Source organism: Solanum verrucosum, unplaced genomic scaffold, assembly GCF_900185275.1.
Source record: "Solanum verrucosum unplaced genomic scaffold, falcon-dt-bn FXZP01000133.1, whole genome shotgun sequence".
NCBI classification, from domain to species: domain Eukaryota; kingdom Viridiplantae; phylum Streptophyta; class Magnoliopsida; order Solanales; family Solanaceae; genus Solanum; species Solanum verrucosum.
This window is the reverse complement of record NW_026020355.1, coordinates 831,075-845,516: the sequence shown is the minus strand read 5'-3', so window position 1 is coordinate 845,516 and position 14,442 is coordinate 831,075. Positions and strand designations below refer to the sequence as shown.

Sequence of the window (14,442 nt, the reverse complement as noted above, 5' to 3'; positions counted from 1 at the left end):
CCAGCATAACCAAATCAACCCAAGTTTGAAAATCCATAACCACAACAAGACAAAGATACACATGGGTGACTATGACTGACTCTTCAACTGGGGTAGAAACATGGATGGGGGCATCAAGTATATCACAAACCACATCAAATCCCAAGGCAATTGAACTGACACATACGAATAAGTAGAACCCAGATCACATAAAACAATATCCATCCGGGCACATACAAGAGTAGCACTAGTGACCACTACATCACACACCTCAAATTCGATCTTGCCCGAAAAAGTATATAATTGAGCCCTATCGTCTTGATGGGTAACCTCCTCGCCTGGCTACACTACTCCTCTACCTGCATTACCATTTCCCCGGCCCCACGACCTCGCTGATTTCCTCCTCATATGTGCAGGTTTTCCACAATTTTAACACACCTTATAACTTATATTCGATTGTTGAACACTGAATTAGATCGCGGGAGTTAGTTCGAGTATGATTCAGGGTCCATAATTGTGACTAGGGGAAAATATGGGAGACAGAGTTGGGATTTTCGCCCTGTCCCGCTCTGGCGGGAGAAATCCTGCACTGGCGATCTCGCCGTGGCGGGGGAAATCGCCGTGGCGGGGGAAATCCCACCTGACAGAAACAGAACCCCTGCCAATAATTTATGGGTTCCTCTCTTTTCTATATTTCCCCTAGATTTCCCGGCTATAACTAGGCATTTAAGAAAATCCTTTTATCTAGGACAATCATTGTCTACCCTCCGGTCAACCTAACGAAGTACACACTTTAGAGTCCTTTTACATTGTTTCAACACTACCACACACATATCCCCAAGATATACCGAAACTCTCACAGGGTTATTAGTTGGTTGCAATGCACGTCCAGATTTCTCGCTTATGAACCACATCGTAATTTATCTAGACCCTTGCACGTAATCTCGTGATGACTTTCTTTTCACAACAAATTTCACGACACTCAAACAGTTACAACTTGCAGATAAGTCCAAATTCCTTAATTAGTTCGTTCCATAGACGACCATTACTGATCATCTATGCCTTATACGACCGCTAAGGCCAGATACCAATTGGAACCTTCTCAGTTCCAATTAACTTTCTTGTGTCCCTTCAGCCGGGACTATGACGTCCAGTTCACTTCGTTGAGATACCAATTGGAATTAGGAGATACCAATTGGACTCAAATCATACCACAAGCAACAATAGTAGCTAGCGAGCTCCATAAAACTACTAATTTCAATCATAGAACTTGGTCGAACCCAATTCTTAACCGCCTCAATCTTTAACTGATGGTAACCAAACCTTAAATCAATCTTAGAGAAAACTGATGCACCTTGCAATTGGTCAAAAATGCCATATATCCGAGGCAATTGATACTTATTCTGAATGGTGACCCTATTCAGCTGTCTGTAGTCTATACACATCCTCTCTTACTAGTAATGGTATTACCAATTTTGTTGCTCTAGTTCGGACCATAGAGTGAAGGAGGAAAGATATCAATTTGCATTACCCAGATACCAATTGGATTCAAGTCATAGCACGAAGGAGTAGCAATAAGTGAATTTTTCCTAAAGTCCTATAGTCTCTCGAAGAAAAGTACAAACGTTATCATACCGTTCCGCAAGATTCTACTAGACTTGTTTTGGTACAATGAGATCAACGAACCTAGGGCTCTGATACCAACTTTGTCACGACCCAAACCGTTGTGATTGGCACCCACACAAACCCTCCGGTGGGAGAACCATTACTACAACTCAAACAAACAAATTCTATGAAAACTAAGGCATTTAAAAATATAGAAGCAGGTTTAAATAACTATAAAAATGGAGTCCCCATAAACTCCAAGGTTTTAACAAACAACTAACCAAACTAATGCGAAAGAAAAACCCCTAGAACCTGAAAGTCATTGTAAAAAAACTCTTCTAACGACAAGTCTAAGAACAAGAGGTACAACCCCGAAACTAAGCAAACACCTTAAACAAATAGCCTGAGTCCGAAAAGAGTGGACTTAAACAATAAAGATCCATGGCAGCCTGAAAGAACTGCTCACCCTTGAATCCGGTCACGCTCAAAAGTCATCTAGCTGAGTTCTATCAATAGCTGCCTGAAGATGCTCTGCACTCAACAAAGAACAAGCAAGTGCAATATCAGTACACAATCACAGTATACTGGTAAGATCACGCAGCTATCCTAATAAGTAAAACACATGCAAGTAACCACAACATTATAAAACAAGCATATACCAAATATATACAATATTAGTCATCTTTTCAGGATCAATGTAGCATTCCACGTTCTCAATAATACACATTGGTTATCAATTTAGAGCAACATACAGTCTTTCAATATCAATAATCATTAGATATGAACGTAATAATCACAAGTAGATACACAACACAATTCAATGGTCCTCTCATGGAACACACACCCAAACTATTAGCATACCAAAACGTGGTACTCGATCCCATGTTTTTGTCGGAACGTGGCAACCGATCCTATATTAATGCCGAAACGTGGAAACCGATCCCATGCTTATGCCGAAACGTGGAAACCGATCCAAGTTAGTGTGTCGGAACGCAACACCCGTTCCATTCAACAAACCACAATCACAATCACAATGTATATTCTCACAATCATACAACAAGAGGTGATTCATGACATACAATTATTCAATTATCCTCATTTACGATTAGAGTGATCAATAACGCAACATTCACATACATACATGTATTATAATGAGCAATTACAAACATATATTACACCAACATGAAATCACAACCATCACCTACCTCGAATCCAAGCTTGAATCCCTTAAGACACTTGAATCTTCCCTTTCTGGATTCTTCCCGCTTGTTCGTGATCTTTAGCCTAAAAAATAGTGGAAAATTGTCATGAAATCACCTGGGGTCGTTCCTTAGCTCTAAAAATCGAAAAGTGCAGAATAAAGATGTTTTGGGATTTATTTACGACCTTAAGTCGTGTCGAACCCGCCACAGTGGTCCTCACCCCGCTACAACGGCCCCGCTTTGGCTGCAGAAATCCTGCCCAGCCGCTTGCACAAAATCAGTAAGCTATTTTAATAATTCCAAGACCCCCATTTCACAACACACCTTTAACCAACGATGCTTAGAAAATATCGTTCACGCTAAAATCGATTTCGGGAGTTCTACTCACCCGAACTCAATTTTGTAAAGTCGTACGGGTTACTTAACGTCTTAACTATCTACTCATATAATCAAATTCATAATTAGATCTCTCATTTGTTACCAGTTTTTCCTAGATCTCATTGACTTCGATTTCATCCAAAATTGGACTAGGCTAGGAAATTTCAAGCTACTACCAAAAAGTTTTTTGACCCCAATTATTTTCCCATTGGCTTTTTCCTAACAACGGAATCATGTCGTTACAGTCTCGAACACAACAGACTAACCAAAAGCTATAAATAGATGGAGATGAGACAAATTAGAACGCCATTAGTTCACCCTCAATCATCGAATGTCCCAACAACTGCACAAGATCATTGTCGTTGACTCAGATCTACATCAAGGAAAACAGATGCATAGTGTTGCATGAGTTCCAAAACAGCAGATACCTAGTAGGCATCATAAGTCAACTGAGCGTAGAAAGTAGATACATAAGTAAGAAGTAAAACAGTAACTAGGAGGCAAAAGGAAGGAACAATATCGATAAGTCTAACCATGCGCCTCAGTAATCTAACACGTAGCGGAGAGGTAGAGTAAAACAACTAACTATAACTTAATTGGACCGCCATATGCTAGAAGGTACACTCATGCACAATTGAAAGGAAAATATCTCAAATGGACCCCCATAAGTCTGATGAATACACGAAAGAGCTAATGATATCTCTAACTAAGACTAAATATATTCTAGAACTGAAACGGCCGACCCAAAACTCGAATCACGGCGAAGGCACTCTAAAGAATCTAATAGAACAATTTTGTCTAGACTCAAACCCATCTAATAATGCTGCGTCGAACTCGAACCATGACTAATAGATCGGTAGGCCTCGAACCCAACAAAGTGACAAGCTAGAGCTCGAACCATAACTAAGAGAACGGTCATGAGTCGAACTCGACTAAAAGCGCTCCAGAAAGTACCATATCGACCAATTTATCCTCATCATAAGGATATCATGGCACGATGGATTCACAAAGTGACTCAATCTAGCTTGAAATCCCAGCCCAATCCCAAATAATCTAGTATAACTTACATAAATCTCATAGTGTAAGACCTAAATTACATCATATCCCTACTCTTTTCTATTTTACAAAAATCCCTTAAAATATCAGCCATCCGGATACATAAGTTTCATCCAGATACATTATGTGATACATTATAAAACTTGCCTGTTGCGCTTAATATGGAATATTAACATTAAATTGATTTTCTTTCCCATAAATCACGCATATTTGATTGATATCAATCAATTCCAATATGTAACAGCTTCACAAAAATTAAAATTCAGATTTTTATCTTCTCCATCAATTCGAAATCGTAAAAGTTTCACAGGAGGAATTTTCCTTCTTTGTGTTGTTGCTCAACAACCTGTCAATGTTAACATCGATGGAACGATTGCTGATTTTCAATTGTATAGAGGGGTACTCTTATCTGTTACTCCTTTTTACACATTTCTTTGCCCTTTCTTCTCTCAAGAATATAAAAAATGACGTGCATTTTGTTCTCTCAAGAAAAATGAAGCAAAAAACAGTTTTAATATGGAAGAGAAGAAAGATGATAGGTCTGTGAGGTGTTCACTCAAGATTGAAGTAATTGATGATACAACAATGATTGATATTTCTCAAGTTAGAAAAAGTTGCTCAATTGATAAAAAAAATCACGGGTTTTGATGTAAAATCAAGAAAAAATAGGAAGAAAAAGAATGCAAATCAAATGATTGTGATAAAATCAAAAGTTAGAAATATGATGACTACCGGATAATCAAGAAATCATGGGGTACATCATGGGGAGTGGAGAGGTATGAATATATAAGAAGAAATAGTGATTTGCCATATGGTGTTTGTGCCATTAATTCACTGGCTTCTTATTCGATGAAGGAATTATCTTTTGTATTATCTCCTTATCCATCTTCGACCGTTCAACCACCTCCTCTACCATTCCCTCTGCTCTCTCCACTATTGGTGTATAGTTTTTTTTTAAATGTATCATTGTTATAGTTTTGTTTTGTCGTTTTGATGTGAATATGTAAGTCATAATACATTAGTGGTAAACGACCCGCGTGTATTGTAATTTTGTATCTATAGATTATGATGTGGCCATTATTTTGTATTCGAATGCGATTTGTATAAAAATGTATCATCATAACATATTGTATATGATACATGTGTATCACATATTTGTATAATGTATCAAGTCATTATTGTGTATATTGTACATATAAATAGTGTAACAATTAAGATATGTAAATTACTTGTTTTGATCAAGACAAATGTGGATGATACATTAATATATATCAATCTTGAGTTTTTGTGAATGGTTGTATCATTGATAATTTTAATGTACCTAGTACATGTTATAAGATGGTTATAAAATTGTATCGATATGTGTTAGTTTGTTGTTAGATAGGTCTTGCTTTGAAAATTGAAAAAAAATGTATTTCATATAATGTATCACTGAATTTTTTTAATGTTTGCAGATTGTTCCATGTCGTCTGAGTTTTTATGTATCAAGATTATTATTGGGTAACATGTACATATACATCACATTCTAAGCTGGATAAAACTGAACAAATATTAAAGAGTGCAGATATATAACACACAACTGATTTGTTATTGTCTATATAACCTTTTTAATTTGAATAAGACTGATGATACATTGAAAAACTTGATACATGCAAATAATACATTAGGTAGTGTTTATGTATCAAGTACATTTATATTGAACATGATAAAACTAATTGAAGATTCAACAACATTAGGGTTATGTATCAACATCTTAAATATGAATATGATATTTGCATAAAACAAGGATGAACGGAGAATCATATATATCAGGAAAAAAGGGTAAAAAAATTTTTTTGAAAAAAATGACAATGGAGAATATGAAAAGTACCTAATTCAGTGGTTTAAATTTGATTGACTAGAGAGAGAATTCTTTTGAAATTCAAATTGAGATGAAAATTCTAACTGATAAGATTGTGGAGTGAAATTAGAATAGATTAATGGAGTAGAAAAAGGAAGGAAAAATGTGGGTTAAGGCTAAAATACTTATGTATCCGGATGATTTGAGAATTGAGTGAAAATAAGAGATTTTAAAAATATTTTAAAATGGTAGGAAATAATGAAAATTATGAAAAATAATGGTGTGTATATTTGTAATTAATCCAATAATCTAACAAGCTCAAATTCACACTTGAATCTCTATTAATTAAAAGCCTTAGTATGTGGTTACAATCACTTCCAACATGAATCAAATGACCAATTGCATTGCGACTTATTTAAATTGTCACATCATTATATATACCCAAATTAAAGAGAAAAAATAATTATCAAAATAATAACAAAGTGTTCAATGAATCAAGGACAGGTAGCCTTTAGTCCAAACGATTACGAAAAAAGGTGTTGACCAAAATTTTATTATGAAACAATTTTGCAGCTCCGTCACCCCCATCCCACCACAATTGTTTTCTCTAAGCATAAGCTCCTTCAATGAAGGTTGAGTTTTTCGATTTAAATATGTTCTTCAATTGTCTCTAAGCATTAACTCCTTCATTGTTAATTAACTTATGAAGCTAGCCAAATATATGAAGAAAATCAAATAAAAAATCAATTTTTGGGATTGGATTGTTCATTGAAGTAGTCACAATTAGTCATAAGTCTAGTTGTAGAAAAGTTGAGTTGTTCATGATATATGATAGTGAGATTTACCTCAAGTACGGTTATTTACCAATCTTTTCCAAATTTATGTTCATGATTTTTGTGGCATAAAGTGTGTTCTTGGTGAAGTTTTTCTCCTTTAAGAGTTAATTATCAAATTTGATTTTTTTATTTTCTTGTACATATATTTTGAGACAATATATTTTCTTCACTTTTTTGTTAGAAGTGATATGGAAAACAAAATTCAAATAAATTTTTCTATAAGAGATAAAGAGATATTGGGAGTATCATTAAAGGGATTTAATTTTTGGGAAAATGGTGGGAGGTAGTGACTGGAAAAATGGGGAAGAGCAGAAAAAAACTTACTAAATAAACCTGCAATTTTGAATTTATTACACTCATCATATCATATCAGCGAAAAGTGTCAAAATAATACAATAAGATGCTACTAAGGGTGTTTACAATATATGTCTCACTAAAAATATCTAAATGAAAAGTGGTGCCAATGGTTCTACCTTTCTCGAATGAATTTGAAGTATATTGGCCTATATATGCAGCCATGTTGCCAATCCTATAATTCTTACTCATTTTAATCTATATCCTATCTAACTAGCAGATTTTTATAATACTACAAATCACTTGACAAGATCAACCAATATTATACAGAATATGAGAGAAGCTTGAGCCCAAAAAATGCAGAACAAGCCCTCTTTTCATTTACAACAGTTGGCAGAGGGGCAGCTCGCCAACAAGGTATTCTAATCGATTTTGAATATAAGAACCCTGCCTAAAATAAATGAATTCTACATATATAAGCCTAACAATCGTTTATCCTCGTGAAACCTATGTTCATTTTGAGATTTATGTCTAGTACTCGAGACGCGATGAACTGCACTATGAAGTCAAGTTCAGAAGAACCTGAGCCATTACCAGCAAATAAGCTCTTGTAGAAGCAGAAGGATAAAACCCCATCTTTTTAACACCCCCTAATGATACTTGCAACATTTTTCCCGATCTCTTCTTTTGTTTCCTCACATATAGGAACATCGCCAATGTACATATCAAAAATTGCCCCTGGAGAAGGCAAGAATAACAAGTGTAAGAATCTATCTTTATCCCATACATTTTCTCCTTCTAGTTAGTTCCCCAAGAATAATCAACATCTTGCCCCACTTGGCATAGTATGTCCAGAAGTGCCTAGTAATAAATTAAAGTACAGTTCACTTACTACACAATTCTCTACTCTGAACTGCTCCAATATGGTTGCCCCCGACTGCGAAGAATAGTAGTCCAAAAGTGAGATGTTTTGCATAATCCCCTTATTAAAAGAATAAGCAAATAGAAGAATATGTGATCTAAAATATATTTAACTTACTCTCAGTAATTAAATGTCCATCAGTTGTTCGTCGAAAATTGATTGTGGTACCCTGAAAATTTCAGTCATGTATATATATTATAATAATGGATGAGGAGGCTTCCTAGAATAAATGGATGGTGGGAAGGTTATAGCTTGCTTACTGCATGTATAGGAATATCTTGAGAGAACATAGAACCAAATGTTTCTAGACAGTGATAATCGGTGTCAGGATTTGCCTGTAAAGGGAAACAAAGAGTGTCAGTATTGAGGGTCTTTTTCTTCTCTGGCAGTAGTAAATACCTAGGAAAAATAACTGTGAGTGGAAGACAACTGTTGGGCTGACCTTGAACAACCGAGCTCGAAGAGATTTCTCAAAAACACTGCAGAAAGTGGCAATTGAAACAGAGTTCAGAATATGAGTCTATGAATGGCAAATTTGAAGGCTTCCATGTGTTTGGAAATTTCACTCAAGAGACTTTTGTAATTAAACTGGGACAAAGTTCGAAACTTGTGGACCTAAATATATCATAACATTTGTGTGGCTATAGAACTTTTGAAACTTATGGTCTTAAACATTTCCATGGCTTCTCAATAAGAAAATATAGGAATGTTCGTTCGTATTGGAAAGGATTAATAATGGAAGTATCAAACTAAGTGGAACAGAGGTATTTTTTTTCCTTTTAACATAATAGTGGATGCAGTTTCAAGGCACTTCTCAATTTGAAATTCAATATCATTAATTGCCTCGATACAATTATCAAGAGGAGCAATGACAGCTCTTACAAATCGATTCTTCAACAGTATTGAGGTCACAAGTAACAATTAAAGGTTTCATTTTTTCTTTTTTGATTGGTTTAAAAGTTGTCACTTTTTCAATATAAGGAAGTGGGAAGTAAGTCATATTTAGCTAATTACTCATAATTTTGAAAACAATTCATGAAATAGTGAACTATTTGATTTTTAAAACAGGATTTTATCTGATGGAAACACAATGTCCAACATGGTAACATGAAAGGGTGAGAGCAAAGCTTTTCAAGATCTGGAGAGAAATTTCAACATACTCTCGAACTGTGTTGATTTTGATTCCATTGCAGCTAACAACAAGCCTTACGGTCATGCTTATGTCTTCCCTGCAGAACGTCCAACAGCACTGGTGTGAGAAAACAATAGCAACACAGCACAACCTCTAATCACTTCATAAACAGAATGGCATATGCTTCTTGAGCTCAAAGGCTAGTGTTGCTTCTCAAGTGTCTAACCCTGAACTCAACATTTCAAAATCTAACCCATTAATCCCCCACGCTAATCCACCCATTTCACTTGTGCGAGTGTATAATTAGGGTGCTTCAAAGATGAACAAATGAACCATACAATACCATTTGTGGGGAAAAGATCCTACACCGCTCAACTTGACACACTTAGGTGTTCCCTTCTTTTTTTTTTGTGTGTGTGGGGGGGGGGGGGGGGGTGGGGGTGGGGGGTGGGGGGAGTCATCATATATGATTACTAAAATTTTGTAGTTTTATAAGCCACTTGCAGTCATGCAATTGGATACAATATTTAAGTACAGGATTGTGTTGGATCACGTGATAAGGCTAATGTTCAAGAATTGGTTGGAATAGCAACACAAGAATGATACTTACAATCTAAATCATTGATGTGCATAGGAGATATGATCATTACCCATGAAGTCACCAGTTGATACTGGTGATGGTAAAAGGTTTCTAGTGAAGCATAGGGGAGAAAAGAAACAGAAAAAACTAGATGAAAAGGAGTAACTTTAACAAGAAGAGAGGAAAAGCTATATAGATGGTGTAGGATGAAGAGAAGGAGTGAAAACATGGACTATCAAAGCAGCAAAAGAAATGAAGAAAGCAGCTTGGTTAGTTCACTAATGGGCATAATTGAGGCCACACGACACAGTTCATTCTCTTTAATAAGATAAGATAAAATTCATCAACAGAGGACCAAGGAGATACTGCAAAAGTACAGAGATACAGAGCATTCCTACTGTATAATACATAACTTCATTTTACCAGCTCAGGAAAACAAAATATATTACCTGGAGATTTGAACATCAATTACTACAACTAGAACCAAAAATCCAAACATCGAAACAGGCAATGTAGATTCAAAAAGTTACTTATCAGAAAGTAAGTGCAAACTTAAGCACTAAACAATTTTAAACTTAACTTCAGAGGCAAAACCTCAAGAACGTTGTGCCAGATTCAAGAATGACAATGTTAAGACCATGGCAAAAGGAAAAGATATGCATAAGAGCAAGTATTTAACTCCAGAGAGGCAGAGACATTGGGATGCTTACAATAAATGCATACCTGAGAAGATCCTGATAAAAATCTTGTTGCTTGTTCAGTTCACAAAAAGGAACTGAGGCATATTTCCAACCCAACTTCCGGCAGACATCAAAAGGATGCACATCTATACATAACAAAAGATAGTTAAGCTCTGAAGATGGAACTTTTCAACTTGCTATAGAGCTCAGGGCAGTCTAGGGAAGAGCTGGAACTTACAGAAGCCAAATGCATAAACCTTTAGAGATTTAATTCTGATAATTTTCATTATTCTGGATCCAGTCCCAACAAGGACCTAAAATTCAAGCAGAAGTCATTTTAAACTTTTATGAACAATTTAAAAAAGTCATTTTGAACTTTTATTGGCTACTAAACTCATAACTACAGCATAACAATGTCTGAACTCTGATTAAGATTTCAGTCAGATAGTATGGGAAATGGAAATCTGGAGAGAGAATTCAAGATTACATTTTCTCAGACCAATGCCATGATCTTACAAAATCAAATAATATCATAGCATCGACTATTGGAAATGTCATGCAAGATCCTAGTCAGTGACTACTTTTTTTATTCTTTTGTTCGAGAAAGGTAATAGTTAGACACTCTACCTTTACCGCTTCAACTTTTCACTAATATCTTATCTATGTAAATAGTGAACTAGGCAAAAGGACATTGATCAGCCAGAAACGAAATAAGGCAATGCAACTAAGATAATGGTGAAATTAACTTTTTCCTCTTAATATTATGATGACATAATTAATACTACCAAATGTTGGAAGGAAAGAATCTAAGAAGTAACTTTTCACATCAAGGCATAGTTGTAGAAAGCATCCAAAGTACCATATTCGCTTAATTGCTTTGGTCATTTTTTTCTTACAATGCGTTCCCTTTCTTCTTCTTTTCCAAGTTTAGTTTCTGGGATAGTGGTGGCTCTTTCTAATTTATTTCTACAAAACCGACTAACATTAACTGCACGTTATTAAAGAATTGTTAATGGGTATAGTAACCAATTTAGCTTTTCCAAGGTTACAGGTAATCTTCTCCCATATTATAGCAGGGATAAAATCGACATGTCTAAATCAGTATCTCCTTTTCTTCTTTCTCCAGTAAGCATTTAGAATTTATGGGGCTTTTTTTCCCTCCTCCTTGTTTCATTCTGAACTTCCCAGTTATTCACTGTCCTCTCCTGAATCACCTATACGCTACCGACCTCAATGATCACTCTCCCTCTCTTAATTATATGGTATATGTATATGTATCTCATTAATGTCTACACTCAATCTATTAGCCCAAACTAGTTTGGATCAGCATATGAATCCTCACAATCCATTTCGCTCTACTTTGACAAAGAGTGCCTAGGTGAGCACGGCCAAATGTATATATGATGAATCATCATTAATAGACTAATTTTATGTTCGCCATAAACTACCAGTATCCTCCTTTATCCAAGTTTGAGACTAGTAATATGAGCAAGTCCATTGTTTAGTCCATAAGAGAAAAGTAGGGGGGAGGTTCCTTACTGTGTTGACTCAAATAATTTTGCAGTCTGGTTATATATTTTTTCCTTTTCCTATTGTTTTCTTTTTGGGATTTCATGTTTGAAACCATGGAATTGATTATATTAATATTTTTCACTGTTGCATTCACTAATGTCTGGTTTGGTAATTGTTATGTTGCAAAGTTAAAATGGATTGCCCTTTTCTCTTCTTCTCTGGGTGTCTACTCTTCTCTTACTTAAATGGCTAGAAGACTGAAGCCTAAAATCAAATAGTCATAACAGAATGCACATATCTTCTTCAGTTTGGAAGCAAACCTAACTTCAGTATCATCAATTTGGCCATTAATTAACAAGATTCAGGAACCACAACACTAAATTAACTGAACCAAATAGCAAGTCAGAAACCAAACAGTCCAATTGGACAGTCCATTTAAGCTGGGATCGCAATATAGAGGAGTAATGATCAAAGTGGTGCAATTACTGCTGAACAAAAAAATAATTGCAGGATAGGACCCTTGTAAAGTATGAATAGCTAAATCTAAGAACTGCATTGAGTATCACAAGAAATATCCATTTCAATTATCAGTTGAATACCAGTAGTTCATGTTTGACATATTTACCTCTGATGTGAAACTGGAATTTCGCTCCCCAGCTATTAGGTTGTCCAAGATAGTAGGAAACTCAATACCTGTTCTGGGCTCAACTGCATGTCTAGACCAATTTAAATTCTGAAAAAACGAATTATCACATCCCCGGTGATCAACCTCACAGGGCCGGTGATCGTCACCACTCTGTGATTCCATAGCACTACTATCCAGTTGAACAGATAGAACATCACCAGAGCTGATAATCATTCATTTGACCAAAAACAATTATAAGAACCTCAACGCAAAAGCAGTAGTCAAAACCTAAATGGGATTCTTTTTCTTTTTCTTTCTGTGAAGGTAATGTATATGGCTTTAAATAAATCCATCTCATAAGAAATCAGAGTTAAAAGAGTTCACAATGAAATTTATTGAGAATAAAAGCTTACAAATTGTCAAATGGAGGTACTAAAGCAGCAGCTAGTGAGAGAATAGGAATTGATTGAAGATGTTTTGCTTCTTTGTACATTTGATTCAGAGTGAACTTTGAAATCTTCCTAAATATCACTGGGATGGTAATTTCCCCTTTGCATCTTGATTGCCAGAAGAGTTCCATAAAATAATGTCTACTTGAAGTTGTTTCTTGTGTTTGAATTGACATTCTAGACCTTGTATTTCTTGAACCTTGATAACCGCCTGATATTTGGTTATTACCTCTGGAGTTCGATCCAGTGGCAAACCAGACTAGCAGCGCGCCAGTATATTTTGAAAAGCACTTAAAAGCTTCTTGAAGTGCCTGACTTCCAGGCACATATAAATTTCTAGAACCATCAACAATCAATGATATATGAGAGAGGAAATTGGCTCCAAATCCATACGGCATGAGAGGATCAATTGGGAACATTTCTGATGAACTCCAATCGCCATCCATGAAATTGTTCCGCATATTTAGTGATCAGTTCCTACAAGGGCCTTTTAGCCCCCTATCACTACCGATACGGGCAGAAATCACCTACTCAAACAATGATTCAAATTAGAAAATATTGATCCACATACAATGAATTAAAAGAATGATGCAGCAGGCAAACTAGGAAAAACAGCATTAGCTACCATCAACATTCAACACCATACATTTCATAAACACAATATTGAGGCAAGTAATTCAAAATAGTGACTAAAATAAACACAAAAGCTTAAGCAATTAAAACATAGATATATCATATGCAATGATGAAGGAAATTAAGAGGCATTTCAACATATTATGAAAAAAAAACACATTACATTAATAAATTTCACATCAGGTAAAATCATAACATAAATTGCAATCAAAACCCATAACAAAAAGATAGAAAAACTAACCTGAAAAATGTGGGTGGATCAAGAAAAAAAGATTCTTGGATTGAGAATAAAAGTGCATTAGGGTTTATGAATGAGTTTGTTAATTATCCCCTTAAAGGAAAGAATATGCTTTATGGTTCTAGAAAAGAAACGAAAAAAAAGGTATCTTTTTCAATTATTTGTTTTTCTGTTTGTTCCACCTTTTTATTAAATTGAATGAATCATAGGAAGAATTGGAAATTTAAAGAAAAAAGGGAAAACCGCAAGTTGAATTAGAGGTGAAATTTGTTCAACATTCAACCTTTCGCCCAACATTTGTGTTCATATTCATTCACTATTGGAATTTAGTCTATCACCGACCCTTCTCTCCTCTTTCCTCTTTTTCCTTCAAAAGTAAAAAATGTGACTCCCCTTCCTACTTGCCTCATAGCTTACAAGTTTGTTGGGTTGTGGTGACAAAGTGAGACGGTTTAATTTTTAATCAAAAGTTTAAGATTTG

At 35.3% G+C, this 14,442-nt stretch overlaps 1 protein-coding gene across 1 annotated transcript; it reads right to left on the bottom strand.

Annotated features, from left to right (window-relative positions):
- Window positions 1–7,512: 7,512 nt before the first annotated feature.
- LOC125837670 (fatty-acid-binding protein 2) lies at window positions 7,513–13,617 on the bottom strand. Its single transcript, XM_049516754.1, has 10 exons — window positions 13,055–13,617; window positions 12,642–12,864; window positions 10,743–10,818; window positions 10,548–10,650; window positions 9,273–9,341; window positions 8,555–8,591; window positions 8,373–8,447; window positions 8,230–8,281; window positions 8,083–8,127; window positions 7,513–7,928 (listed from the first exon to the last, which is right to left on the bottom strand). The coding sequence occupies exons 1-10, from the start codon at window positions 13,549–13,551 to the stop codon at window positions 7,831–7,833; spliced, it is 1,275 nt and encodes a 424-aa protein (XP_049372711.1). The 5' UTR covers window positions 13,552–13,617; the 3' UTR covers window positions 7,513–7,830.
- Between the last annotated feature and the right edge of the window lie 825 nt (window positions 13,618–14,442).